The sequence below is a fragment of the Myotis brandtii genome, unplaced genomic scaffold, assembly GCF_000412655.1.
Source record: "Myotis brandtii unplaced genomic scaffold, ASM41265v1 scaffold447, whole genome shotgun sequence".
Classification (NCBI taxonomy): Eukaryota; Metazoa; Chordata; class Mammalia; order Chiroptera; family Vespertilionidae; genus Myotis; species Myotis brandtii.
In genome coordinates this window covers 1,484,401-1,510,447 of record NW_005367108.1, presented here as the reverse complement: position 1 = coordinate 1,510,447, position 26,047 = coordinate 1,484,401, and the positions used below count along the sequence as shown (strand labels likewise).

The following is a 26,047-nucleotide window of genomic DNA, read 5'->3' as shown; positions in this document are numbered from 1 at the left end:
TTAATCAAACCACCAACCAGTCTTGAAGAAACAATTATTGTGTCCTTCAGTCCATGTCTGAGTCAATGGTAAAACTATTAACAAAATGGCTTTAGACCTCAGATTTATAGAGCCAAATGAACATGGTTAGCTAATAGTTACTGAAGATAATGAGCACAATGATTAAGCTGAATAGGGGAATTATTCAGGATTTTTGTTATTGCAAGTAGTAGAAACCCAACAAACTAGCTTTAGTAAAAAAGAGGAAAGAGGAGGATACGTATTAGTCCTCACTGCTTGGAATGCTACAAGGAGAACTCTCAGAATTGAAGGAACTACTGTAGGAGCATGAAGTTTCAGAGCCCCAAGTCTCCTGAAGGTTCTCTCTTTCCAACTCTCACTTCTCAGTGTCTTCTCTTCCTCCCTTTCACCTTGGCACCCCAATAAAGTGAGAACACTAGTTTCTCTCATCAAGAGTCCTGGGGAAGGACTCTAATTGGTCCTGCTTGGGTCACATGACTGTTCTTTGGATCAAACTCTGTTGACAACAGGAAAAGGTACTGTGATTGGCCAGGCCTGGGTCATGTGATCATTCATTTGGCCTTTTTTTCCAGAAGGTTCATGGGAAACCTTGCAAGGCAGAGAACGATTGTTACCACGGCCCATTACACTAAACTATCCAAAAAGGTAATTCTAATAATAATGTGGGAAGATAAGATATCTTGTGATTTACTATGAGTGACGTGTATATTGCATCAAGCACTATTCCAAGCAGGAACAAATGTATGAAAGGGCAGAGAAACTTTCCTCCTAGCTGTGCAATTTGTCCAAATATCAGTGTAAAAATGTCACTCAATAATCAAATCCCATGGTCCTTAAACCACAATTTCATCTTTTGGCTTGTAGAACTAAAGCTGAAGTTTAACAAGATGACCTATAAAGTCTTTTCCAGTTTATGCACCCCAGTTAAAATAAAAATAGCCCAAGAAGAATAGTACACAAACCAAAATGGTGTACTATTAGTGTTATGAGCTATACTGTATTTCTCTAGTACCCACAAATCATAATTTTAAACCCTAACCTCCAGTACCTCAAAACATGACCATATTTGGAGATAGTCATTAAAGATTAAGACTAAATGAGGCCAGCCCAGCTGAGTGGCTCAGTGGTTGAGTGTTGACCTAAGAACCAGGGGTTAAGGTTTGCTTTCCAGTCAGGGCACATGCCCAAGTTTTGGGCTCAATCCCCAGTGTGGGGCATGCAGGAGGCAGCCAATCAATGATTCTCTCTCATCATTGGTGTTTCTATCTCTCTCTCCCTCTCCCTTCCTCTCTGAAATCAATAAAAAAAAAAACCCACACCATTAAACAAAAAGATTAAATGAGGTCATTTGGGTGGGCCCTAATTAAATCTGAGTGATGATGTTATAGTAAGAGGAGATTAGGACACAGATGCACACAGAGAAGACTGTGTGAAGACAAAGAGAAAAGACAATCAGGGTAAAAACCAACCCTGCCAACACCTTCATCTCTGACTTCCAGCCTTCAGAACTGTGAGAAAACAAGTTTCTGTTGGTTAAGCCACCCCAGTCTTAGGTACTCTGTTATTTCATCCCTAACAAATTAGATAGTAAACAAAGGATTTCAAAAAGGGCTAAGGCACAGTTGAGATAAATTTAACATGCGGGTTTCCAACTCTCACTTCTCAGTGTCTTCTCATCTTCCTCCCTTGTTTATCCTGTGAACAGACTCTTTCCATGCTCAGTGCACCATCACCTTGGCACCCCAATAAAGTGAGAACACTAGTTTCTCTCATCAAGAGTCCTGGGGAAGGACTCTAATTGGTCCTGCTTGGGTCACATGACTGTTCTTTGGATCAAACTCTGTTGACAACAGGAAAAGGTACTGTGATTGGCCAGGCCTGGGTCATGTGATCACTCATTTGGCCTTTTTTTCCAGAAGGTTCATGGGAAACCTTGCAAGGCAGAGAACGATTGTTACCACGGCCCATTACACTAAACTATCCAAAAAGGTAATTCTAATAATAATGTGGGAAGATCAGATATCTTGTGATTTACTATGAGTGATGTGTATATTGCATCAAGCACTATTCTAAGCAGGAACAAATGTATGAAAGGGCAGAGAAACTCTCCTCCTAGCTGTGCAATTTGTCCAAATATTAGTGTAAAAATGTTACTCAATAATCAAATCCCATGGTCCTTAAACCACAATTTCATCTTTAGGCTTGTAGAACTAAAGCTGAAGTTTAACAAGATGACCTATAAAGTCTTTTCCAGTTTATGCACCCCAGTTAAAATAAAAATAGCCCAAGAAGAATAGTACACAAACCAAAATGGTGTACTATTAGTGTTATGAGCTATACTGTATTTCTCTAGTACCCACAAATCATAATTTTAAACCCTAACCTCCAGTACCTCAAAACATGACCATATTTGGAGATAGTCATTAAAGATTAAGACTAAATGAGGCCAGCCCAGCTGAGTGGCTCAGTGGTTGAGTGTTGACCTAAGAACCAGGGGTTAAGGTTTGCTTCCCAGTCAGGGCACATGCCCAAGTTTTGGGCTCAATCCCCAGTGTGGGGCATGCAGGAGGCAGCCAATCAATGATTCTCTCTCATCATTGGTGTTTCTATCTCTCTCTCTCCCTCTCCCTTCCTCTCTGAAATCAATAAAAAAAAAAACCCACACCATTAAACAAAAAGATTAAATGAGGTCATTTGGGTGGGCCCTAATTAAATCTGAGTGATGATGTTATAGTAAGAGGAGATTAGGACACAGATGCACACAGAGAAGATTGTGTGAAGACAAAGAGAAAAGACAATCAGGGTAAAAACCAACCCTGCCAACACCTTCATCTCTGACTTCCAGCCTTCAGAACTGTGAGAAAACAAGTTTCTGTTGGTTAAGCCACCCCAGTCTTAGGTACTCTGTTATTTCATCCCTAACAAATTAGATAGTAAACAAAGGATTTCAAAAAGGGCTAAGGCACAGTTGAGATAAATTTAACATGTGGGATGGAAGACCAAGAGGTTCTTTTAAGATTCTTTTCTAAAGTAGAATTCTCCCATGAGATTCAGGGGCCAGTACTAGTGACCTAATTATCTGAGGTGTACTGGTAAAAATATGATAAAATTGGTGAGTAGTTAAGAGAAATAAGGAGAGAAAAGTGGATAACAGACTTCACCTTTTTCAAAATTTTACCAGGGCTAAGCATAAGGTGATTCTTTCATATCATGGCATTATGGTTGGCATGGCCAAATGGTGCATACCCAGCCTCAGGGATCTGTAGGAGCCTGTCTCCTACATGACTTCAGGCTTACTGGGCTCCTGGTATGCGCTTCCATTGAGAATTTTGGAGTTCTCAGCAACCTGCCCTAACCCTTGGCTTTGAGAGGCAAATGGCTGAATGGCTGCTCCTAGTGATCACCTTTAAGAGCTCATCAGGCACAGCTTCCACTGAACCAAGCCTGTCTCACTTGATGACAGGAGGCTGGTAGTTCACATTGGGGTGACACCTGAACCTTCTGATTATAGTATTCTTGCCCTACCAGTCCTCCCTACCCCTGTCCCCTACATCATTGCTCTCCCACCAGGGACTCATCCCCCCATGTCTAGCCACACTTTACTAAAATGGAAAACTGGTTCCTGGCCTCCTTCCTAGGCCTTCATCCACCCTAGTGGATTTGCCTGTATCCTGGGCTTGCCTTACCCTGGTTCATTTATCAATTTGTTACTCTTGTCTTAGCTCTGACCTTCACCCTTTGGCAAATCACACTGACACTGGGAGGTTCTCAGAACCAGGACCCAGCAGCCTCTGCTGCTGAATCACATTAAGGTTCCAGCACAAAGCACAATGAGCATGTGGAAAAAGACATCCGTTCACCAGAAAACTGCCAACACAGCATACCTGCTACACAAAAACCTGACACTAAAGGGAAGCATTTTTAAATAGACTGATGGCTAAATGAACAGGGTTTGTGAAAATCATATAGGACTTTTCAGCTCATAAGCCTCATAATATCAGATCATCCCATTGGCAAAGCAGTGATCGTAAGGCTGTTAGGATGAGATCTGGAAATGGCTCTATTATTGAATATTACAATGATATTTGCCAACATGGGATTTTTGCTTGTGTGTACATTCAAATAAAATTTCTGGCCACCATTGTTTATAACACAAATATATTAATATTTCCATATAACAAATTTCACAGAAGACAAATGAAATATTTAAATAACGAAAGCATTGTGGAGCTACTGAATACTGCATTTTACCTTTAGGTTCTTTTTTCTTTTTTTATCACCCACAGACATTAAAAAACACACACCCGATAACGTCAAAAGATGAGAAAGGCTACATTCAGGGAAATAAAGGAACCATAAATCAGAAAACTTTGGAGCTGCTAAAAGACACTTTAATTTTGTAGACAAAAGACTGCATTAAGGAGGAATAATGCAATAATAAAGGTGAACGAACCTCTATTGTCTGGCGTCTTTCTCTGTGGGAATTTTCCCACCCCTGACAGCTGTAAAGGGGGGAGGGGCACCGACTGTGGCTGCGCCTTTATTCTCTCACCCTTTTTCTCCCCAGCCCCTCCTCTTCTCCGTCAATAAATGTCTGCAATCATATTCTTGAGCTCCTGTGTGATTTCAAGGTTCATCTCTTCCATGCAGCTCAAACACTAATTATCCCAGCTGTAATTAGTAAGATAATTAAATACTGGCTCACTCATCTACCTTGGGTCGGGTCATGATTCTCCCAGAAGACCTTGAGCAGCTCCTCAAAGCTGATGTGCTCTGGCTGGTACACCACCCGGACTACTTCGGCATGCCCAGTTTTTCCTTGAAAAAAACAGAATGTACAACCAAAATTTACTGACAGCATCAACTTATTACAAGTTATTTATTAAAAAACAACAACCCACTAGACCAAGGCTAACATCCTTTTCTCTGAAGGAAGGGTGGGAGCATAATTGTGCTTCAGCTGAGGTTTTGTTCTAAGTCTCTGTCACTGGTTCTTTACCCCTAAAAGCATGCAGTTGTCATTTATCAAGTTTCCTGACGATGCTGAATTCTCCACAGTGCTCTATTTTTTTTTAAATTTCACAAGAAAACAAGCTCGCGTTTTTATTTTTCCAATTTCACCCTTTTGAAACCTTATGGATCCCCTCTGACATAGTGCTTGAGATTTGAAACCCTGCGAAGGGGAATGAGTTGATTTATTTTTATCATCATCCCTTGCTGTATGCAGGAAGCTCAGCTGCAATACAGAGAGAGATGGTGCCAAATAGAGAAACTTGTTAAATGCAGACCTATAACTTGTTCATGTTAGATAAATTCATTAACAGAGGAACAATTTGCTGAGCTGTTAACACTGAGGCAAGGTCAGGTTCAGATACCCAGTGGGGCAGGAAGTGCTTTCTCAGCCCACTTTGTCTATGTGGTAAACAACTACTGTAGCAAATGTCTGTCTCCAGCACCTGCGCCCATTCTCAAAGGTGGTCTCCAAGATTCTGTGGATCTGTGAAAAGGATATTTGCAGTATCACTTATACCTACGGAATTCATGCCCTTCCTTATTTTACAGTGTTAGGACATAGTAAATAATAGAACCGTCCATACAAACATCATCTCCATATTTAACTTTGTTGTCCATCTCTCTTTGATCCCCTCATGTGTAGTAAAACATTTAGCCTCGCCTAAAGAGTTATCTGACCTTTGCATAGGCCTCTAGGTCGTGGTAATCTATGTCACTGGTAGAAGTGTTCTTCTTTAGGGTGGGGCTCTCACACCAACAGACTTAAGATGGAGACGGGAATCTTAAGATTGAGCAGCTCCTCAAATCTTAGGATAAGGTTGGCTATACCCAACAATGTTAAGGTGAGGGCTAAAGCCCAACCATATGACAGAGGGTGGGGATAACACAGACTGAGTTCCAATCTATGGACAATCATTCAATCTATCTATCATGCCTATGTAATGAAGCCCCAATAAGAACTCTGGACACCAAAGCTTTCACCAGTTTCCTGGTTGGCCATACTCTCTGCATATGGTCATGCATAGATGCCAGGAAGTAACACATGGGCGAGTAACACCCTGACTGCATGGGACAGGAGGCTTTGCACTGGATCTTTCAAGTTTCTGCTCTATGCATCTCTTACTTTGGTCGATTTGCCTGAAATAATCTGTAACTATGAGAATAACAGCTCTCAGTGAGTCCTAACAAGTTATCAAACCTCGCCGGTTCCAGGAATCCCTTGACTTCAGGCTTACTGAAGTAACCCTGTTTTCATATTTGTTGGTAGTCCCACCTTAATTCTCACAACCATCTTATGGTGTAGGCAGGGAAGGTAAAACTCCCCATTTTACAAATACAAACATTAAAAGATGTGTAAGTTAAATTTGCACTAAGTCAAATAGCTAGCGAATTTCTGGACCATAACCTGAAAAAATACCTTCTGACTCCTTTCCAGGATTCTGTCTAACACATCAAAGCAAAGAGAGCAAAGCGAACATGAATCCAGAAAAGGAAAAAAATCTATTCATTATATTTTATCTTCTTTCATATTTAAATTTGTTTGATTACAGAGACAATAATTTGCAGAGTATGAAGCTTAGAAAATGTGGAGAAGTATAAAAAAGAAAATAAAATCATCTATACTCCTCCCTTATAAGTACTATCAATATTTTTTACTCATCTCTTTCTGGATATGTACTAGATATGTGCATGTACACACACACACACACACCGCCACATACAACTTGTTTTAGTATAATCACTGCATCAGGCTTTATCCACTTACCAGCATGTTGTATTTCCCCATATCACTGAAATTTTAAAAAAATACCATTTATAGTGACTACTAGTATATAACACTCCAAAGAGGGTTGTACTATTATTACTTATTCAATCATTCCCTATCATTGGGCATTTAGACTGAATCCTGTTTTTATCTATGAATATAAATATCTTTTCACATTTCTGAGGCTGCCTCAAGCCATATATTTGTGGAATTTCTAAATCAATGTATATAAACGTTTTTAAGTTTCTTGATATCTAATGTCAAGCTGCCACTGGCAGCATATTTGAGGGCCAGTCTCAGTCACTATTACAATGTTTTTGATCATTACCAGTTTATAGCTAGAATGTAGTATTCTATCATTTTATTTTTAATAAATTTAATTAGTGAGTTAAAAAGTCATGTTTATTAACTATTTTAATTTTTTATTTTTCTAATTTTTGTAATGCATTTTTTATATTGGGTTATTAATATTTTATTAATTGGTTAGTCTACATAATTTTAATTCAAATGCTATAGTCATGTCAGTTAAGCATCTAGACAGATTTTATGCTAACAGATATGAAAAGAAAAATGAGGAAATTATAGGAAGAAGATACATTACGTATAATAATCATGTTATTGTAAAACCACTTTTGATCTATTTTAAAATATTACTATTTTGTATTTTGAAATGTTTAAAGATATGATTTAACTACATAAGAAGTAAAGCCCTAAGAATATTAAAAATGGCAACAATATGTTACCAACATGACAAATATAATTCATAAGAAAGGCATAGAAACCACACTAGAAATAGGCAAAAGATGTAATCATACATAGAAAGATATAAATGTAAATCAAGACTAAAAAATGCTCACCGTTTTTAGTGATAAAAGGAAATAAATGCATATTGAAACATTAAGGTACCATCTCTTCCTTATTACATTTTGTAAAACTGCTTACAAGTGCCCTTGGTGCTGATGAGGAGCTCTAGAACCTGCACGTTCCCTTGACTGGTGCAGTGACTACACCCTTCTGAAACACCATTAGCATATGCAGAAAAGCCACACAGATTAAGATTAATTCACCCTAAGTGATCCAGGAAATAGATCTCAAAGATATAACTCCAAACAGTGGAAAAGAGACATGCACACACAGAAAATTCACTCCATCATCATTACAATGGTGGAGTATTATAAGTAACCCATAATTCAAACAAACAAACAAAAAGAAGCAAATTATGGCAGAGCCACAGGATGAAATATCATGTAACCATTAGAATACAATGTCCCAACCATGGTAAAAGCTGTTACTTCTTACTGAATGCTGATAAAATGGCAAGCACTTTCCCTACTTGATATTCTTTCAGGCTTACAACAAATTTTTCTATTGTGGAAAATATATATAACATAAAATTTACCATTTAACCATATTTAAGTGTGCAACTAAGTGCAATCACTTGTGCTTCCCTCACCACCATCCATCTCCAGAACGTACTCCCTATTTCTTTCCTCCTCTCAGGCAATCATCATTCTACTTCTGTCTCTTTAATTCAACTACCCTTGGTACTTGATATAATTGTAATCATATAGTATTTTTGTGTGTGACTGGCTTATTTCACTTAGCATAATGTCCTCAAGATTCATCCATGTTGAAACATGTGTCAGAATTTCCTTTCTTTTTAAGGCTAAATAATATTCCATTGTATGTATATACCATAGTTAGTTTATCCATCCATCCATCTCTCCAAGGACACTTGGGTTGCTTCCACCTTTTGGCTATGGTGAATAATGCTGCTATAAATATGGCCATACAGATATTGCTCACAACTTTACAAGAGAGATGTGCTCCCCATTTTACATATAAGGAAGATAAGGCCTCTCCACAAGCTTTTTCACACAATGTCTCATAGCCAGTAAGTGACAGGATCCAGCGAAGATCCAACCAGGAGTTAATGGGAGGTGAGGCTTGGGCTCCTTGTATGACTCTGAGCCAGGCTTCAGATACCTAAAGTCACCAAGTGACAGAAAATATAACACAGGCAGTGGCCCAGGTGAGAAGTCACAGTTGTGAGGTAATTGGCATCCAGGCTGGCAAGATTTTTCCAAAATTAGGTTCTTCTTTTGTGGCAGCAATAAAGGGTCAGGAAAGATTTCCACTCACCAGCAAACACTTTCAGACATAATCTGAGCACTGACATTACTTTTGGAGTGGTTTTGAAAAATGCTTGGTTGTTTAAAAGAAACTATTACCATTAAAATTCAAGATCCACCTGAATTAATAAACAAAGTGTGGAGAAGCCTTCCTCAAACTCACCTTTAAGTTTCTTTACTTTATTTCTCCAAAGTACAAGAGCCGGTGTAAAAATACACAGTGCAAATGATCAAAAGGATTAAGGGGCCAGAAGCCACTTACAGAAGTGTCCACGCCTCCAGGAACTTACCAATGTGCCAGGCTAATTTGATTCCTGAAACCAATCTGCAAATACTTTCTGGTGCTTCCAGAGATAAAAGGCTATATCTTAAAAATACTTCTAGCTGTTTCTTCACATAACTTTGTGCAAACAGCATAATAGATGTGATGTGCAAACGTGCTTGTTAACAACTCACAGCAGCATGATAAGTGCTTTCACATTGTTGTTCAAAAATATCTTGAAAAAACAAATGAAAAGAATGAATATCCTCCCTGGGCATTTCCCTGTGTGGCCTCACGGGGTAGATATGAGCAGTCATTCCTTACAAGACAAAACATCCCAGAAGAGACATAGGGGAGAATTCTGAGGTCAGAAAAATTGGGCAGTCTGGAGACCTCGGGAGCTTTTTAGGAGCCAAATCATCTATACACAGCCAGGTGTTTTTAAATAGCTCCCCAAGATAAATAAGCCGATTTTTAAAAGCCCTATGTCATAGCTCTCCATCCCATGGGGGAAATGTTATCTTCAACTCTTCCAGGTTAGCCTGATTAATGTTTGCTACATCAGGCAGGTGAGGAGAGAAGAGAGAGCAGGCAGGTGGCCTACTCAGTAGGACTGGGCACATGATCTGACATTAATAAATACACACAGATTGGAGGGATCTTTGTGCTGGATTTTTCCACCACTGACTTCCCTTCACCTGGATGAGTGGCTATGCTGACCCCAGCCCTGCTCACCTGCCTGCGGACCAGTCCCCTAAATGGAATCATACTTACACGCTCTGCTCTGTTTCTGTCCCTAACCACTGAATTCTATGCAAACCTCACCACATGTCTTACTATGGACACAGTTACTACCCAGAGGAAGATATCAGATACAATTGATGAAACTTTAACACTTTACTGTATGGGTGAACACTGTTTTACTTATTCATTAATTAATAAGTATTTACTGAGTGCCCACTAAGTTCCAGGCATTGTGCTAAGTGCTGGGGATCCAATAGTAACGACTGTTAATATAGTGACAACAAAGAACACTTGCAGCCTGGGCACTGCCTGCAGTCTGGGTCCAGGTAAGGAATTTCTCTCTAAAAGAAAAAGACCTGATCTATTTTATTTTTTAAATATATTTTTATTGATTTCAGAGAGGAAAAGAGAGTGAGAGGTAGACACATCAGTGATGAAAGAGAATTATTGATCAGCTGCCTCCTGTATGCCCCACACTGGGATCAAGCCTGCAAACTGGGCATGTGCCCTGACCGGGAATCGACCTCTACCTCCCGGTTCACAGGTTGATGACGCTCAACCACCGAGCCATCCCTGCTGGACCCGATCTATTTTACTGATCCTACAGGCAAGATGGTGGGTAAAAGTGAGCTATGGTTATTTTTTCATTAAATAATAACTATTCTTCAACTCCCCTCAACTTTCTCAGCCAACAAGGCCCATCCAAACCGATAAACCAGATCAAAGAGCACACAAAGGAGCCAGAAGTGTGAAAGAAGAGGCAGAGTGGGGGATGACTAATACTGCCCCTTTCCCATACGAGATTGAAAACACTGCTTTCCTCTTGCTAATTAACTACAAAGAGGTAAGATGTCAGCTCAGTTTCATCTCCAGCTCCTGCAGGTAGAAAATGTGATTTCCAACAATGTACTCATTATAAAAAAAAGTCCTAATACATCAAAATTGGATGCCCTGTGGAGTTCATTATAGGATTTGAGGAGTGTCTATACTGTCACTTTATCTTGGCTCTTTTTCTTTTGTCTCATCAGTCACTTAAAGTGTCCAAAGAGAAATGTAAGCTTTAAAAAGCTTCCTATTGATTAAAAAATAGAACAAATACTGTTAGGGTGATTGTAATTTTTTTCTTTTCTTTCTTTCTTTTTTTTTTCTTTTTTCTTTTTGGTCCACCATGGTAGACATGGCAGGGAATTTATAATCCTCTGGCGTGTATTTAATACAGACACATCCTTCCGAGATTATTCTCTCCGAGGGGTGATAGCAACACAGTTGAGGACTTGATCAAGAAAATTGCTCAAGAAAACAATAAATGACAACCATTAATCCTTCATGCTCCTAGAGCTTTCTTACTGCTACAAAGCTAACTAGTAGGTAACTAGTCCAGGAGTGAGCAGCTTACTAGCTTCTGTATCCAACCTGCTGATTTTAGAGGCAGGCCTGCACATGCTTTGAGCTGATTTCTTCAGAACATGAAGTGTATGAAAGGATCTATGTGGCTGGGCTGATCAATGCCTATTTCCTAGACCAGCACCAGCTCCCACGCGACCATGAGATGGGCAGGAATTATGAGATACTGTATTAGCAAAACTAACCTGCCAAGTCGAGAATCACGGTACCCTTGAAGCAGAGAGATCAAACACAGCTTTATTAAATGGCCTGATTTAAATTTAAAAGGGCACTGCACACTAAGAAACTAGGACTCCTTGATGCTGTTAAATTATACCACCAAGTCAAAAATGAGTCCTACTTGTACCTTGCTATTAGTGGGCAACACAAGAGTGGTTCCCAACTGTGTGCCTTAGAGTGAAACTTTAAAAAAATGTTCCCATCTCCCACTTTATTCACATTGGGGTTCTGATACAGGAGACCTAGGGTCAGTCCTGGGCATACTCTCCTCACAAAGCCTTAAGGGTGCTTTTGATGCAAAGTTGGGAAAGGAAGTCATGAAATTAGGCATTTGATAAATGCAGCTATATCAAGGAAGAGAAACCAGACCAGATGTTTTTAATCAAGTCTCAGGATTGTAAGGTACTCGAAAGATCAACTAGCCAAATGCCACATTGTTGTACACCATTGCAACACCCAGATGAACATCTCAAGTGGTAGGACATGCACGATTTCACAAAGGCATCCATGCCATTGTCGGGATGCCCTAACCACTGGAACGTTGCACCTTTACTGAGGCAAATCTACCTTCTGCTTGTCCAGGCTGTGCCTTTGGGGTCTACTCACTCCACAATGACTCCCAAGAAGGCTACAGGTATAGAGCCTCATGGGCCAGATAAAGGGCACTGACTTTGGACCAGAAGAGCTATATCTGAGGGCATAATCTTCCATACAAGCCACTTAACTTCTCTTATCACAGTTCCTCATCTGTAAAATGGGGATACAAACATCTGTCCTATCAGTCTTAGAGTATGGCGGAGAGCACTAAATAATAGGTACTGAAGGGAAAGCACTTGGGAACTTACTGGCAATCTATGTATCGGTACTAGTCTCTCTACATCACATAGTACTAGTGATAAGCCACGTCATAATGGAACTTCACTATATGAAAAGCTGTCAACCATTTAGAATCCATGTTAATACAAACAGAACTATATGGAATACTCTCCAAGCAAAATTGGGTTTCTTTGGGCAAGCTGCCAAAAACAGGTTTTCCTAAAAGTGTATGTGTTCCAAATCAGAGTGAAAAGATAGCTAGAGCACCCCTGGAATCATGATAACAAAAGAGGTCTTCAAAACCAAGTCAGATGTATTTTCATATTCTTCAAAAACCATCCGAAATGCTTAATGACATGGAGGAGAAAAGGCACCCCAATTAGAGCTCATCTTTGCTAACACTGTGGCTGCTTATACAGAGGTTCCAGAAGAGCTACTTCAAGTCATCCAAGGATAATAACTGCCTATTCATCTGGCACATAAACCACATTACAGTTGCTTTTTAAGTGTAAGTGGTAGCAGCATATTCTCCCAATTTGCATGGTACATTATTTATAAACTAGAGGCCCAGTGCACGAAGCTCGTGCACTGGTATGGTCCCTAGCAGCTGCTGCTGCCACCGGCTGGGTACTCCCTCCCTTCCCCCAGCTGCCTGCCGCCACCACTGGCCAGGGCCTCCCTCCCTTCCCCCGGCCAGCCTGCCCCCTGGTCGAACTCCCAGAAGAACTACAGTCGAGGGGACAATTTGCATACTATACTTTTATCATATAGCATACCCCAAACAGGAATGTCTTGGCAGGATCAGCCAGAAAGCATGGCTCTGACTTATTTAGCTGCCTAAATTAATTAACAATAAGTATAACTTATGCTTAGTTTAAATATTTTTTAGAAGAATGGAACTATGAACCAGCATTTAGATTTGTGCATAACTTAGCCTCAAGCCGATATACTGTTGGTGGTCTGGGGAAAGTCTTGGCTTTGTCTACCTATTTGGTACCAAAAGCATCACTTATTTGGTCCAAAAAATATATATTAATTCAACAGCCTTATCTTGAAAGCATGTCAACAAGATGAGCAACCAAAGCTTAATCTTAATTTTAAAATTGACTGTGTAAATATCAATAGAAACTCTTAAAATATCAGCTGATTCTATAAATTTAGTCAAATATAGTCTAATTCTGGCATTCTCAATGGGGTTGTATCACTTCCAAGGGAGGGGGGAATTGGCTCTTGGGAGACAAAAGCATCTTACATGTTAAAATGATATGGCCCTCCAAAGGGCCACCATACAAAACCTAACATATAGTATATCTGTGATATTAAATTTTAATCAGGGCAGGAGACACAATTAGGAAAGAAATGGCTAAAAAGACTCCCTAGGGCAGGGGTGGGCAACCCCTCCCTCTCTTATAATCTTCCATTTACAATTTTTTTCTTAATATCGACTTTTTTATTTTTCAGATAAATTCAGTGTAGGTGCATCTTAGATAAATAAATAATTTTACATAACAAGTTATCTTAAAGACCATAGACATGGATTGACGAGAGAGGGGAAGAGCAATTTCTATGCCTCTGCCTTAACTCTCCCTGCCTTCCTAGATCCGACCAGTGTTTTGGTTTCATCCACATACGCTTGTGAATCTTTGTTCTCAGTGATGAATTTTGTTAAGTCTCGTAATAGGAGTAGCCTGACGGATGAAAGTAGTAGCTCGTGCATATCTCTGAAGGTCACGAAATATAAACCTGATGTAAAATCTCTGTCATCAGTGATGCAGCAGCAAAAGTCCCACTGATAATATCAAACGGAGTCATAAAGTTTTCTGTCGGACTATCAGTGTACATGTATACATTAAAAAATAAATGTATTTTTCATCATCATATACTGTGTTTTTGTCGCTCGAATGAATTTTATTATTTCTTCAAGGTTCTTCACATACGTACACCTTAAGAGATATCAAGTAGGCGTAACATGTTCTCAAAAAATTAGGGTTGGCACGCAGAAGAATTTTGAGTCAGAGATTTTGCTGGTTTTGGCATGCACTCACAAAAAGGTTGCCCACCCCTGCCCTAGGGTGACTATAATTTTTAAAGGTTGAGAAACAGTGGCCTAAATTAATTCAATTAATACAGCAATACAATCACATTGACAAAATAGCTTCCTTAACATCCTGCCTCATTTTCACTTCTGGATGGGGCTTGTAATAGAAGGCAACCACCAGCGGAGGGATTCGTTCAACATGGACTCTGAGCAGCTAGCATTGGCCCTGGGCACTCTTTTGGGTGCAGCTAATACAACAATTAATAAGATAGTTCCTGGCCAAAAGGAGCTCATAGTCCAGGAGGGCAAAGAAACACATGAGGGGAAACTCACAGGATAAAGCCATTACTGCTAGGAGAGGGATGTGTTCAGAGTTCTGTGGAAGCACATAGGGAGAACACACAGAGAGGACTCAGAGGAGAGGATGACCCAGCACTCTTAATACTATACTCTACCATAGCCTCCCTTGGCCTCTAGACCTCTCTCATGACAATTTCACACTTGTCAGACATTCAGGCAGTCCAAAACAAAAATGGGGAGCATTTATCTAAACTACATGCCTTTGCCTGTAGTTATTTTAACCTATGAAGGGAAATTAGGCCCTCAGCAAAATTTAATCAGGCCAGGACACTAAGACCAAGCACATCACATTAGCAGGGTGCATGTCCCAATTTGAGACTTAATGTAACTTGTTCCATATTAACCCAAACCCTGCACTGGATTTTTTGTTCCTTGAGTGGAATAGTACTCTATAAGTTTGGGATGATGACAACAATATTTTAGATTTGTGTAATACTTTTATAGATCACAAAGTACTTTTATATGCAATAATTATCTATGAAGTCTTAATAGTACCTCCATCTATTATTACATCCATTTTACAGATAAGAAAACCAGACTCAATGAGGTCAAATTATTTGCCTAGTTAAGATCACACAGTAGGTGGCAGAGCACAGTCGTTTGGGGTCATGGCTCCAACCTAGTCATTGACCCAGTAACATCATGCTCTCTCCCCGGAAGCCTTGGAGCTAAGGGTAACCACTAAATGACTGCTGCCTATGGATGTCTATAGATCCAAATTCAGCTGTATTCTGATTGATATTGGGATATTTTGGCCTTGATTAGCAAGTATTTGGTGACAACCAGTAATTAATTTAGGATCCCAAAGACATGCCCAGAGGAATAAAACCAAATGGGCCATGAGCACTGACAGTGCTGTCAGAATATTGATTTGGATAATTACTTAACTTCTGTGAGTCTCAGTTTCCTCATCTGCAAACCAGCTACATATAAAAATGCCCCCAAACACACACACACACACACACACACACACACACACACACACACAGGTTTTGTTAACTATAAAGTGTTCCAATTCTTAGATTCCTCTTCTCCTTCTCTCTGTCCCATCTTGGCCAGGCAATAATTCAATAAACATGAGACTGAGTCATGGTTACATGAATGGCCCTAAACCGATGATAGGAGACATCCAAAGACACGTGATACAGAGCCTGCTCTTGGAGAACTCAACTAACAGCACAAGCCAGGAAGTGTTAGGAGCCATGGCAGAGGTGCGGGTAAAAGGAGGAAAGAGAACAGGGAAGGTCTCACAGAGGAAGTGCATCTGACGTGTGGGCTGAAAAATGAGTGCAACTTAGACATCCAGAGCTGAGGATGAGGGTGTTTCAGACAATGAAAATGACAAGCACCATGGCGCAGAGAAGGGAAACCACAGAGGGGATATGATGGCCCAGATGAACTGCTCTGCAGCGTTCCTGCTGGCAAACATGGTGCTGATGGCCACGGTACCACAACACCCACGGTGCTATCTGGTACACCCGCATCTTCTGCTCCTACCCATCAAGGGCTTGGTTACCAAGTTAGCTGTGTTTGTTCTCAAGCCTGTGTATCATATGGAACCTGAAAAACTAATACTTGTTGCTGATATCACCTATTAATTGAATTACTTTCCACAATGTTACATTAACATTTTCTGCAAATAAGGAATGCTGAAAATTTCAGGACAGAATATTTTCTCACTACATTGGGTGTAGTGAGGCAAGTGACACTAACCTTTTGTGTAATAGTGTACTAGGAACTTAGCAATTAGAAAGTGAGTGAAAATATATTTTGAGCTTTCAATGGCATGGCAATGTGGGAAAACATTTCACTGAAAGGTCAGGCTTGTAAATGTTTCAAAACCAAATATTCCATCTCAGTGTCTAAAAACGGTGACCTTTACCCTATGTTTATTCATCTCAGGCAGAATAGATTCATAAGGCATGAGGCAGTTATATCATCCTCTAAGAGTTTTGAGCTTGTCTACTGGTGGCTGAAAGATGCTAGTAAGAGATTATTTCTGTAGTGCATGTGTAAAAATGCTCATCCATAATTCATTAAAACAGCCATTTGGAAAGAGAATTAAACATACTAACCACACTCCTGAACTCAGGGTTCCACATTTGCTTATTAAAATAACAATTATTTCTTTTGACTATGTATGAATGCAGTTCCAGTATGTGAATGTATTCCTTTTGGAAATATCTTTCAGTGTTTATTATTTAAAACTTCCACTTCTTTTCTAATGATACTTGTAAGTAGAACTCTTTAAAATAAATGATTTTTCTTAGCCAAAATTGAGTAGTTTATAAGCAAATATATTTTCATACATCACAGAACACATCTACTGAAGAAAAGAAACATGTACTGTGAATTAAATACAAAATATTTTGTATGGTGTTCTTTTAAAAAATTATGTATAGAAATGACTATGTCTTAGACCAAGAAAATAGGAAGTTTTTGGAAGGAACACATAGGAGGAAAGGGTAATCATAGTTATAAAATTGAATGAGTTAAAGAAGAAAGCTCAAACAAAAGGGATATTACAATAAGATTCAAAAGATATATGTATGGTATTGATATATTGACACTTATCTAACAAGAGAAAATGTAATTTTCCCAATACTACTGTTAAAGCAGTTAAAGAAAAGCACAGACAATTATATATGTCAAGTAAAGCCCTTCTTTTGGGGCAAATCCTGAATTTCCATGTTATCTTGGACCTTAGACAACTCATTTTACTTTTTATCAACACCATATTATTTGCTTAATGAAGTAATTGTGCTTCTACCAGATCAATGACTACATTTCTTATCAAATAATTTATACAAACTTGGAATGTGCTGACTTACATATCCAGAGCAGTAGTAATGTTATAATTAAAGAGGGAAAAGTCGGAGACCGGCTATGCTTGAAAGATGACTTATTTTCTTTCTCTTACAGGTGACTATTTTTCAGAGATCTCAACTGAGGGAATAACCCTGAAACTTTATACTTGCATAGGTATTTAAAAAATTATTCTAAAAAATAAAAAAGCATAGACTCAAAAAAAACAGTCTATGTCTGTAGAGATATATTGAAATCTCTTATTTCTTTTGGGAGAACTATACTTAGAGAGGCCTGTTATTACAGATCCTGTAGAACCACCTATACTAGTAAATTTAGTGTCCTGTAGTAAAGCCCCTAGTATCCTCATTCACTCATCTCTTTGACAAATCATCCTTTGTCTTTAGATTGCTGAACAAATAAAGCTATTAAAAATGACAAAATCTTTAACTTTTAAACTTTAATTTCTGAACATTGGTATCCTTATCCAACTGTGTTCTGTATCATAAACAATCAAACTCACTAATCATCGAGAGATGCAAATCAAAACGACAATGTGGTACCATTTCACACCTGTCAGAATGGCTATCATCAGCAAATCAACAAATGACAAGCGCTGGCGAGGATGTGGAGAAAAAGGAACCCTCGTGCATTGCTGGTGGGAATGCAGACTAGTGCAGCCACTGTGGAGAACACTATGGAGTTTCCTCAAAAAAAAACTAAAAATGGAACTTCCATTTGGCCCAGTGATCCCACTTCTAGAAATACATCCCAAGAAACTAGAATAGAAAGGAAGAAAGGATATATGCACCCCTATGTTCATAGCAGCACAACTTACCGTAGCTAAGATTTGGAAACAGCCTATCAATAGATGAATAGATGAATGGATTAGAAAGCTGTGGTACATCTACACAATGGAATACTACGCTGCAGAAAAAAAGAAGGCACTCCTACCATTTGCAACAGCAAGGATGGAACTGGAGATCATTATGCTAAGCGAAATAAGCCAGTCAGAGAAAGACAAATATCACATGATCTCACTTGTTTGTGGAATATAATGAACAACATAAACTGATGAACAAAAACAGATCCACAGACAGAGAAGCATTGATCAGACCATCAAACCTCAGAGGGAAGGTAGGGGAGGGTGGGGGTAAGGGAAAGAAATCAACCAAAGGACTTGTATGCATGCATATATATTTGGGGATAAGGACACATATGTAATAACTTAATCAATAAAAAAAAATTTTAAGGAATAAAATTAATAAAAAATGTAAAAAAAAAAGAATGGGAAGGGTGATTGTCAGGGTCTGGGGAGAGGGAGGAATGGGGAGTTATTGTTTAATGGATACAACATATGTAATAACTTAATCAATAAAAAAAAATTTTAAGGAATAAAATTAATAAAAAATGTAAAAAAAAAAGAATGGGAAGGGTGATTGTCAGGGTCTGGGGAGAGGGAGGAATGGGGAGTTATTGTTTAATGAATACAGAGTTTCAGTTTTGCAAGATGAAAAGAGTTCTGGAGAAGGATGGTGGTGATGGTTGCCCAACAATGGGAATGAACTTAATACTACTAACATGTATTATGTCAAGATGTTAAGTTGGTAAATTTTATGTTACATGTACTTTACTACAAATAAAAAGGAAAAATAAGATTAGGAAGAAATAAGAATCTAGATAAATTTAATGCTCAGGTTGCTTCAGACATCTTTAAATTCTCCCTTGATTTTAAAGAAGCCAAAACTGGAGATCATTGATAGTAATAAAGAAAAATACTTAGTACTTACTCTGTACGAGCCATAGCTCTAAGCACTTTATAGACATTAGCTTATTTAATCTTCCTGAAGAGCTGATAAGAAAGGTACTATTATACCCATTTTAAAGATGATGACAATTAGGCACAGAGAGGTTAAATAGCATGACCAAGATCACAACACCAATAACGAGCAGAATCAGAATCCAGATGGAAGTCTACTCCACGCTGTGCACTCAACCCCCACTCTGCCAAGGAAGGAAGATAGGAGGCACTCTAGGGGGAGGACCCACCATCAGAAACACATTGACCCCAAATCCAAAGGTTGCACAAGAGGGTACATTTATTTATGTTTAAAAAACAGCAAGGTTTCTGCAAATCTCTCCTTTTTAATGATTCACCATCCCTTTATTTTTTTCATCTTTCCTTTGATCAATTTCCCTAATGAATCCATTATCATGCAAAAGAAGCACTGGATAAGAGTTTTTCCACTCCATTCACTCTATCTAGAGCAGTGATGGTGAACCTTTTGAGCTCGGCGTGTCAGCATTTTGAAAAACCCTAACTTAACTCTGGTGCTGTGTCACATATAGAAATTTTTTGATCTTTGCAACCATAGTAAAACAAAGACTTATATTTTTGATATTTATTTTATATATTTAAATGCCATTTAAAAAAGAAAAATCAACCAAAAAAAATGAGTTTGCGTGTCACCTCTGACACGCGTGTCATAGGTTCGCCATCACTGCTGTAGAGCCAAGGATACTGCTCAGTCCAGAGGCCAGCAGTCAGGCCTCACTGGGAATTCACATGAAGGAGTAGTTCAGGTGCTGAGCTCACAAGGACACAGTAGTCCTCCCACAAACACGGAGGCGGATCTGAAGTCAGCCAATAATGATATGCAGGTTTTATAAGACAAAATGTAGGCTACAATGTGTCACTGGAACCTAAGAGAATGTCCGGATGCATCTCACATGGTTCACTGGAATAGAAATTCCTGTAAGAAACCTCTCCAAGCAAAGAGAAACCCATGTGTGAGCATGTGTGTGTGTGTATGTGTGTGCGTGTGTGTGTGTGCATGGGCACACACACCCTTTAATCCCACCCTTGATTAAAAAAAAAACAAAAAACCAGAGCTAACCCTTAATGCATTGAGCTTGCAGATTGTTTCTGAAGACAAAGGGAAGGAAAATCCAATTCTTAGTTCCAGGAGCTTTTTTAAACCTAGCCCAGAAGACTTCCCTGAAAAGCCCAGCCAATTTAATTTAATTGGTTAAATTAAATCCAAGTCTTTTCCTCCGCCACTACACAGAGGAGTTGGAAGCAATCTGCTTTTCTACAGTTTTTGGTGAGGAGCCCTGAACTCCAGGACCAAGAATACAGATTTGGTGGCAAGAAAGCAAGTTGATAAGAGCTGTATTATGTCAAGATTAATTTAGCAGCCCCATGTGGGCTGTTCAGGTGGTGAGGGTGTCTGGAGGCAAAGACAGTGATTAAAAGGGCATCCCTGCTCTCCTGTGTTTACCTTCATCTGCACACCCGTCACTCACTGATCAGAGAACTGGAATGTACTGTGGGCCCTGCATTACCTGGGCCTACAGAGACCACTGGGCTGGACACCAATGGGGCACAGAATGAACATCTAACCCCCAAATGGCAATCAGGCTGGCAAATATGAGCTTCTCCAGGTCTGTTAATATCAAAAACATCTGGAAAAATGGGTTTTATAGTTTTCACTTGGTAGAGATATCCATTATGTAGGTCAGTATAAATTATATTCCTTGACCATCAAAATAACTAATGAAAATAAGTTCAAATGACTTTCAAAATGTAAATCTGAAGCTGCAGAAACATCGGTAACTATTTCTGTGCTATGTTCTCTATCTTGGCCCTTCCGCAAATTAGGAATAATTGTACTTGCCAGACACTTACTTCAGAGGTTGGTGAGAGGATAATGTGTGTAAAGCTTGTTGGTTTTTGTGGATGAAAGGTTTTTGATTAGTACAAATTATGAATTATTACTATTCATTAGAAATAACAAATGCATTATTTCAGCTCCTAATGCATCCCTGACATCTGCATGCCATTGTGCACAGGAGGATGATCTTGGAGAACACACCCTGTTCCCAGCACTGCTATTGATGAAACTGCACCCCTCTACCTTAAAAAGAATACTTCAGAGCAGCCTGAAAAACCTGAAAAGTAAGTCCCATAGTTCTTTGTCCCTTTATCTAAAAAGCAGGAAAAAATATATAATTAGAAACGTGGATAAGAAGCCTTCACCATTGTGCTTGGTTATAAGCTTCAGATGTTTGGATCCCAGCTCAATAATGGCCATCGTCTTGATCAGTGCCCCTTCACAAAGCAGGCTCCTACTTCACACACAGGGTGGGGTGAAGGTCTCAGGCACAGAGAATAAAGTGGAATTCTCCACAGAGGAGCCACTCCACAGAACCTGACTATTGTGTAGATGTGATACCATTCTCCCCTGGGGCACATGACAGCAATCATATCTTAAAGAACATTTCTTACCTATAGCCTTTTCTAAAGTATGTTATATATGGTCTGCTTGCTCCTGCATTCACTGTCCTTATTGTTTCAGGATTGTTTCAGGATCCTGCTTTCTCAAAATCATCAGTCTAAGCCTGCGTGCTAGTCAGCAAGTACTGACATTCTCAAGGTTGTGTCATCTCAGTCTGTTTGTGTACAATTATCTATGAGGTTGGAAATTGGAAAATTATGTTCATGTCAATGTTCTCCATTAATTTTCATTACATTGATCCTTTTTAATAAATAAGTTACACTTTGTTATGCAACATTTCCAATGACAAAGAGGGAGAGAAGGAGGAGGAGGTGGAGGAAAAGACAGAGAGGATAAGTAGAGAGGGAGAAGAGAAAAAAAGAATTGGCAATACAATTTAAACTAAGTAGTTTAGAGCTATTATAATTTATTGGCTATTTCAGTAGAAAATGCTTTCTTCTTTGGTAATAACTTTATTGAGGTAAAATTCACACATTATACAATTCACCTATTTAAAGTATACACTTTAATAGCTTTTAGTATATTCACAGAGTTGGGGATCCATTACAATAATCAATTTTAACACATTTTCATTACTCCAGAAACAATCCATACCTTTTAGCTCTTGTCATCCAAACCCTCCAACCCCTCCAGTCCTGGGCAACCACTAATTTCTGTCTCTTTAGATTTCTATACTCTGTACTGTTCGAATACATAGAATCATACACTATTTGGTCTTTTGTGACTGGCTTCTTTCACTTAGGCTAATGTTTTCAAGGTCACCATGTTATTGCATGTATCAGTATTTCATTCCTTTTCATTGTCAAATAATAATAATTGTGTGTATACATCACATTTTATTGTCCATACATCAGTTGATGGGCATTTGAGTTGTTTGCACTTTTTGGCTATTATGAGCAGCCAAATAATGCTGCTATGAACATTCAATTACATAAGCCTGTGTGTGGACACAGGTTGTCATTTCTCTTAGAACATATATCTAGGAGTAGGATTGCTGGGTAATATAGTAACTCTATGTTTAACATTTTAAACCTATTACATATCAGTATCAAAACACTTTAAAAATTAAATAATTCAAAAAGAAGAAATCACAATAAAAATTTTAAAATACTTAAAACTGAATTATAGTGGAAATTCTACAATTAAAACTATTGGAAGGCAGCAAAAGTGATTCTTTGGTATAAATTTATAACTTTAACTCAATTATATTATGAGGAGGGAGCAAAAAGTAAAAATATCAATGAATGAAGGGACAAGTTATAAAGAAAACTATAGAATAACACAAAGATATTTGGAGGAAGGAATGAAAAGAGAGAAGCATAAACTAATGAAACATAAAACAAATATTCAATAGAAAAGGATCATGAAGCCAAAAATTTATCAAGAAAAAGAGAAAGCACAAACAAATAAAATTACAAATAAAATGGGACCATAAATACAGATGCAACAAAGATTTAAAAGATGAGAAAAACACTATAAAAACTGCATGCAAATACAATCCATAGAAAAAAATATAACTTTCCAAAAATGGCCCACAAAGAAAGAAAAAGGCCAAAATCTCTTTAATAACTAATTTTTAAAACTAGATTGTTAGTTTTAAAAAAAATCTTCCCAAAAGGAAAACAATGAGGCCTAGAGGCCTTTACAGGTAAATTCTATAGAATAGTCAAGAAACGGATTATCCAAATCTTACATAAACTCAAAATAACAGAAAAAAAAAGGGGTAGGCAAGATACAAAATACACAGACCATAAAGAAAAATATCAAGAAATTCAATCACATTAAAATGAGGAACTTCTCATCAAAAGATAACGTAAAGAATTCTTTAAAAGGAAAGTAACTAAAGATAAGAAAAAATATTTGCTATATGTAGAACTGTCAAAGTATTAGCATTCGGTAATCATAAAAACTCCTTAAAGGAGTTTCCAGGAAGAAAAAAGACAAAATTCTCAACAGTATAAACAAAAAAATTATACCTTCCCCAGCTGGCATTGCTCAGTGGTTGAGCATTGAATCAAACCATGAACCTGGAGGTCAGTGGTTTGATTCCCAGGTCTGGGCATATGCCTGGGTTGCAGGCTCAATCCCCAGTAGGGGGCATGCAGGAGGCATGATCAATGATTCTCTCATCACTGATGTTTCTATCTCTCTCTCCTTTCCTTTCCTCTAGGAAATTAATAAAAATATATTTTTAAAAATTTATACCCTGAAATAGGTCTATAATACCTTGGAAATCAAAACCTACAGATACTCTTCAACTCAAAATTCCATAAGGACTGGTGTGGCTCAGTTGGTTAGGTGTCATTCCATGCATTGAAAGGTCACTGGTTGGATTCCCGGTCAGGATACATTCCCAAGTTGAGGGCTACATCCCCAGTGAGACCCCATTCAGGAAGCAGCTGACCCATGTTTCTCTCTCTTTCCCTCTCCCCCCATCTCTCTAAAGTCAATAAAAACATATTTTTTAAAAACTTCCAGGAGGAGTCTAGAGATATTCTTACACTCAGGTACCAAGAGATGTGCAAAGATATACAAAGCAACACTGTTTAAAATTGGAAAGAAATGAAAACAACCCAATGTCCAGCTATAGGAAAATGAAAAAATAAATTGTAGCATGGCTATCCAATAATATACTCTCAGCAGAAAACAGTGATGAACTACAGCTATGTGGCTTAATATGGATGAATCTCAGGAACAATATGCTGACTGAGAAAAAGAATTCCTGCACAAATCTGTAGAGTACAATACCACTTATAAAATGGTCCAAACAGGCAAAACTAAATAACAGGTTGCTTTGGGATACATGAGCATGTGGTAAAACTACAAAGAAAAGCAAAGGAATAATAAACACCATGTCCAGATTATGAACAAAGCTGAGGATGCAAGGAGGAAGGGGCAAGCCAAGAACTTCGACATTATTGGTAAAGTCCTAGTTCTTAAACGGATGGGTTCCTTTTATTAGATTTTACATTTTAATTCACTTTATAAACCTCTTTCATGGATCAAATATTTAATTTCATTTAAAAAGAAACACCTGTAATGCCCTTAGACTAGCAGCCTTATATCTGTTCTTATTAAAAGAAACTATAGATATTAACCTTTATTTTTCATTTTAAGAGCAAGTTATTAGAACCACTCACCTAAGCATTTAACTTTAATTATACATATGAGTGCATGAATTAATTATGTCTACTAATTTTTTTAAAAGTTGTACTGTGTCAATCTAGAACTGAGAGCCATCATTTTCATTATAGAGGCCATGATGCAAACCTCTATTTCCTTAATATATTAAAAACTACACTTCAAAAGCCTTATAAATAATAAAACCCAAAAGATGGCTTAGAGGTTGTTCAATGACTCTTGGAGGGTGTCTGCTAGGAAGTTAAATATGGTTGCTTTTGCAGTAAACCTTAAAATAAACTAGGCAGTTTCCTACCACAGACCATGCCTTCCTGGATTAATTAGAAACTCAGGGCTTGAGGTGCGAGTTGTATTGTTCATGCCTGGCGAGGTCCAAAGACCTCCCAATAATGGCCTTCTGAAAACATTATTATAACCTCTCTTCCTAATGGGGCCTGCCTCAGGTCAGGAAGCTTGGGGAGGGAGGGGAAGATGTGGTTGGCTTCTTCATGCTCCATTTTATCCGTCTTCTCTGTCATTTGGACCCTTCCATGATTGGGCCCTGAGAGAGGAGACAGGAAAGAGAAAGCTCAGTCCTGTATGGTAGGTGACATCTGTAATCTGGTATGGGCTGAATTGTGTCCCCTCAAGGTCCATGTGCTGACGTTCTAACCCCCAGTACCTCAGAATGTGCCTATATTTGAAGTGTAGCCTTTAAAGAGGTAATTAAGCCCGGGCGTCGTGGCTCAGTGGTTGAGCGTCTACCCAGGAACCAAGAGATCATGGTTCAATTCCGGGTAAGAGAACATGCCCGGGGTGCGGGCTCGATTTCCAGTGGGGAGGGCGCAGGAGGTAGCCAATCAATGATTCTCTCTGAAACATCATTTATGTTTCTATCTCTCTCCCCCTTACTCTCTGAAATCAATAAAAAATTATTAATATTGCTCCAGTGACGGCAGACTCAAACTTTCCCCGCCTACCTTGCCGGCCTCTGAACTTGCAGTTTAAGAAACATTGTTACAAATATAGAAGCTAAACAAAACCCCAGAA

General features: G+C 38.6%; 1 protein-coding gene across 5 annotated transcripts in view; it reads right to left on the bottom strand.

Moving 5' to 3' along the window:
* The window catches only part of MSRA (methionine sulfoxide reductase A), a 388,985-nt gene that overhangs the window by 115,046 nt on the left and 247,892 nt on the right, over positions 1-26,047 (bottom strand). For all 5 annotated transcript variants that reach the window (XM_005874625.2, XM_014546451.1, XM_005874627.2 and 2 more), the window contains one exon: positions 4,735-4,839. In XM_005874625.2, the coding sequence (XP_005874687.1) occupies positions 4,735-4,839 (105 nt within the window). The remainder of the gene's footprint in view (positions 1-4,734; positions 4,840-26,047) is intronic.